At 32.6% G+C, this 4731-nt stretch overlaps 1 protein-coding gene across 1 annotated transcript; it reads left to right on the forward strand.

Moving 5' to 3' along the window:
* Window positions 1–168: 168 nt before the first annotated feature.
* Window positions 169–4321, forward strand: LOC144962145 (uncharacterized). The gene is made up of 4 exons (XM_078895093.1): window positions 169–172; window positions 942–1027; window positions 3338–3486; window positions 4144–4321. The coding sequence occupies exons 1-4, from the start codon at window positions 169–171 to the stop codon at window positions 4319–4321; spliced, it is 417 nt and encodes a 138-aa protein (XP_078751219.1).
* Window positions 4322–4731: the final 410 nt, after the last annotated feature.

A 4731-nucleotide genomic window follows, 5' to 3' on the forward strand; every position in this document is an offset into this window, starting at 1 on the left:
TCGCTTTTCTGAATTAAAAAATTCACCCCCCATACACCGGGAGCATACTCAATGTCTAAATCGTTTCTATGTTATTTTTTTTGTGTTGAGAATATTTGGCTATTAAGTTTAACTGCTGGTCAAAATTATTGCGATGGTGGTGTAACAACGTTTTCGGCGATCTAAAGAATGGGTGAGAGAGGGAAACTGAAAATGATTTTGGGTTTGAAAACGAATATTTTTTGTTCGGGATAGCTCACACGGTTGACCCGCTTCACCTGCCGGCGGAGTTGTCGTACCAATAAGGTTTTCGCGGTTTCAAACCCCACCACCGCCGCGAAAAAATTTTTATTCTCTTTGTCTTCTGGCATTTTTCTATTACTTCTATTTTGTTGTTACCAAATAAGTGCCTTCTCACTCGTTTTTTTCTGTTTAAAAATTAAAACCCCAACCCGGGAGTACTCAATGTTCTTTCGTTTCTAGTTTAGTTTGTGTTGAGAATTTTGGGCATTAATTAATGCTGGCAAAATTTATTCGCGAGGTGGTGTCGAACGAATCGGCGATTCAAAAGGGGGTGGGGAGGGGTCTAGAAATGCTTTGATTTTGAAACGAATTATTTTTTGTTCGTGGATAGCTCACACGGTAACCCACGCTCTCCCTGCCAGGCGAGTTTCGTCCAATAAGGTCCAGGTTCAAACCCCACCACCGCCGCGAAAAAAATTTTTTTCCTGTTGTCTTCTGGCACTTTTCTTTCACTTCATATCTTGTTTTTCCCAAAACTAAGTGCCGCTCCACTCGCTTTTCTGTACTTTGTTTGGGTTGCTCTTGGAATTACATCGTTTCCTATTTCGTTAATTCCCCCTTTGTTTACCTTTTCTTGGATTTTTAACTACCCCCATTTTTTCCTTTTTAAACTGCCTGGTATGATTTTAATATTGTTTTTTATCATAAAATTTTTTCAGATACTTACCAAATCGTTCCACTTCATCCTCCCCTTTTTCCCCCACGGGCCCGGGGGAGGAGTGGACACAGAGGGGCAGATTGCCCTGTAAAGTAATATATAAATTTTTTCATGGGGAGAAAGTGGTGATATTTATAAAAATATGATGTGATGTGATGACGATGATTTAAAATAGTTTAAAGTATAATATTGATAATAATGATGTTTTATAATAATAAATTAATGAAATAATAATAAAATAAAATAATAATAATAAAATAATAAAAAAATAATAAAAATAATAATAATAATAAAATAATAAAAATGATAATAATTAATAATAAAAGATAATAAAAATTAAAAATAATAATAATAATAAAATAATAATAATAATAAAAATAATGATAATGTGTAATTATAATAATAATAATGATGATGATGATAATTATAATAATAATAATGATATGATTGATTTTAAAAAAAAATAATAATGTAAAAATAATAAAATAATATTTTTAAAAAAAATAATAATAAAATTAATTAAAAAAAAAAAAAAAAAAAATCCCTTTATTCATTCCTAAGGGGGAAATTTTTCTTTTTGGGTTCTATTTTTAAGGAAAGACTGGGAAAAACCCAGGCAAACAGCCCGTGCAGCCGCAAATTGAGCTAAGGCTAGGTGACTTTCTCAAGGCCAACAACGCGGCGGTAGTCGAACTCGGTACCTTTCAGGTACAAAAAACAAGGCCGTACCGCTGAGCCCACGCAGTCCCATAATAATAATAAAATAATAATAAATAATAATAATTAAAAATAATAATTTAAAAAAATAGTAAAATAAAAATAAAATAATAATAATAATAATATAATAATAAAATTAAATTGTAAATAATAGAATATTAATAATAAAAAAATAATAAAAATATTTATAAAAATGAAATCAAAATGATAATGACAATAATAATTTTAGCTAAGTTGAATTAAATTAGATGTCTTTGTTTAGGAAAGTGAGTTTTGTTTCTTAAACTTTAAGCAATATGATTTCCTTAGTTTTAATAATTTTCAGTTTAGATAACCATTTTCTTCACCTAACACCATTCCAACATATTACCTACCAGATTGATGCAACATGTCACAAATTAGGGAGCAGTACTTTCGTATGATAAAAACCTGAAAAAGTGGTGTATGAAACTATGGCAAACAAACAGAAAGAAAATTTCAGGAAGAAAAAAGTCATCAGATTATTCTTTTTTCTTTCCGATTTGTTTGTCACTGATTATACACCTGTTCATATTTTATCCACTACTTGTATGGATAGAATGAAGTTGACGTCACTCAGGTCTTTGTTATTGTTTTTTAACCAGACTATCAACGTTTACGTTACACATAGTTTTGTGTGTTGATCCTTTATTGAGCTTATGGAGTTGTTTTTTTATAGCGCAATATCCACTAAATGTGTTCGAAGCGTTTTACAAGGGTCCCTGCCAACAGGAACATTTGACATTTAAGATGGGACATGACACTTGTTTGGCGATGTTATAATTTTTTTCGGACAGAGACAACGCTGTAAACGTAGCAATGACTATCCTGCACAAATCTTTGGGCCTCTTTTCGCTTACGAAGTGCCCGAATTCACGTCAAAGTCCCGAATTCGCGTCAAAAATATGGGACGAAGCCGTTTCGTATATGCTATTTTAAAAAATTACGACGCTGTTTATCAATGAATATGACTGAAAGTTGGCACACAGTTAGAAAAAAGGTCATTTTAGATTATTCAAGCGACAAAACTCGTGCATTACCAAAGAACCGTTAAAAATAGATTTTTACTCTTTGGAGTAAAAATATTTCTAAAACTACCGGCGTGGAGGTTTTGTCGCTGACAAGGTAATACATGAACATTTCTTTTTTTTGGTTGTAAAATTTCATATGAATATGACGAGTACTTTTCAAGTATTTACAAAACACCATCCTAATTTGCTCTTCAAGTTTCAATCTTTTAATCCACTTATAACGCAAGATACAACCAAAGGTCGAAAAAAAAATTCCGAAAAAGCGTCCCATATTTCGCGTTTTTTTCCTCTGTGCGTGTCATCCAAATAAATTACACCTTTGAAACTGCATAAACTTGTTTTATTTGAATGATTTTCAAAATTCAATAAACATTTTTACTCAGTGGAGATAGGGCTTTGATTTTAGACCAAAATTTTCCTTAAAAAGAGAAAAAAAACCTTTTCATAGTCATTGCTATGTAAACGGCTGGGTACTGATTTTACACAGAGTATGGTGAGAGAAAGTGAGTAAAAGTCTTTTCCAAGACTCAAATATGTGCCAATCGAGGCTTGAACCCAGGACCTTCCGATCATACCACTAGATCACATAGCCGCACATACTTCCGTATGGCAATGTTTGTGAGCTTCTTAGCCAAGCGCATACTTACTACCTATTTCCACAACCCTGGCCACCCTGTTGTCAGCTATCCCACTCAGTGCCAAAGGACCGGCCCAGATCATCATCTACGACATTCATGCCCTTCAAGAACGGTTCTATTTCTCCGATAACGTCATTCCCAGGTGGAGGAAGAAAATGTTCAAAGATTTTTAGAGTCAATTTTTTATTTTTTTTCAATTTCTTTTTGTGTACTTTATTATTGTGTAAGATAAATTGCCGAGTGATTAAGCTTCACCATTGCCTCGGTGGGAGGTGACATGTTTAAAACACACAACATGGAGGATGGGACTAAACATTAAAAAAACCACAAAAAAATCAATTTAAAAGCTTTAAATAGAACAAAATACCACATTATGTTTCACAGTGCTACCAACCTTCTTACGCATTTTTGTACATTGTACGCATTTTGCTGAGGATCGTAGGGATTGCTTAAACAGTTTTATTTTTAAATCATACACTCTTTAATGTTGCCTCTTAAACATTTTGATTTGTTTATGACTCAGAAGTTTATGTTAGAGTTCAATAAAGTTATCATCTGGCTAGTCATATCTGATTGATAGCTGATTCCGGAAGTCTGTACTTCCTGTTAAAATAAGCGAAGTGGTGTAAAATTGTGTTAGCTGTTGGCTGAAGAATTGTTTTGAGCCTGAAATGTTCTGTGTTTATTTTTTTTTTATTTTAAATTTTGGGTTGTTTTTTTTTTATCTTAAGCTTTTTGATAATTTTTGATCAATATTTTTCACAGTCTACAAGTTCTAACAGCTTAATTTCTATCTCAGATTGGAGACAGCTATCCCTCTGCTTCAGCACGCCTTACACAATCTGCCAGACCACGACAACTTGATGTACGCCTTCCCTGATGACGGTGCTTACAAACGGTTCCATCTCATGTTTTCTGATGATGAATCCAAACTCATCATTTGCTCCAAGAAGAGAGTGAAGGAGGAAAAAGGATAGTTTACAGTCAAAGATGGTAAGCATTTTTGCATTTACTTTGTTACACCTAAATGGCAAGACTTCCGGTAGATGCACACTGGATTTGACTTACCCCTACTCAGGGCATTCCTAGCTGGAGGATATTACCCATCATCAATTGATCAGTTTGTGATAAACATCTTTTTATAACGCATTTCGAGGTCATCAGATTCACAATGAAGTTTGATTTTTCCCACATTCCAAGTGCATATGTATATATACTCATATATATATATATATATAATAATATATAATATATATATTATATATATATAATATATATATATATATATAATATTATATATAATATATATATAGTGAGTGTTAGTGGGGACCGTAGGTCAGTGTGATAAATTTTTTTTAGAGCTAATAAAAAATAAAAAAGTACTTGC

The sequence above is a fragment of the Berghia stephanieae genome, unplaced genomic scaffold (assembly GCF_034508935.2).
Source record: "Berghia stephanieae isolate SIO BIC M18660-M18661 unplaced genomic scaffold, UCSD_Bste_1.3 scaffold6406, whole genome shotgun sequence".
Classification (NCBI taxonomy): Eukaryota; Metazoa; Mollusca; class Gastropoda; order Nudibranchia; family Aeolidiidae; genus Berghia; species Berghia stephanieae.

Bases quoted from the DNA above. Each gene is read 5' to 3' on its own strand.
- LOC144962145 (XM_078895093.1), top strand. The intron at 1,028-3,337 runs GTAAAGTAATAT...TGAGCTTCTTAG, and splicing joins ACAGAGGGGCAGATTGCCCT to CCAAGCGCATACTTACTACC. The intron at 3,487-4,143 runs GTGGAGGAAGAA...TTTCTATCTCAG, and splicing joins TCCGATAACGTCATTCCCAG to ATTGGAGACAGCTATCCCTC.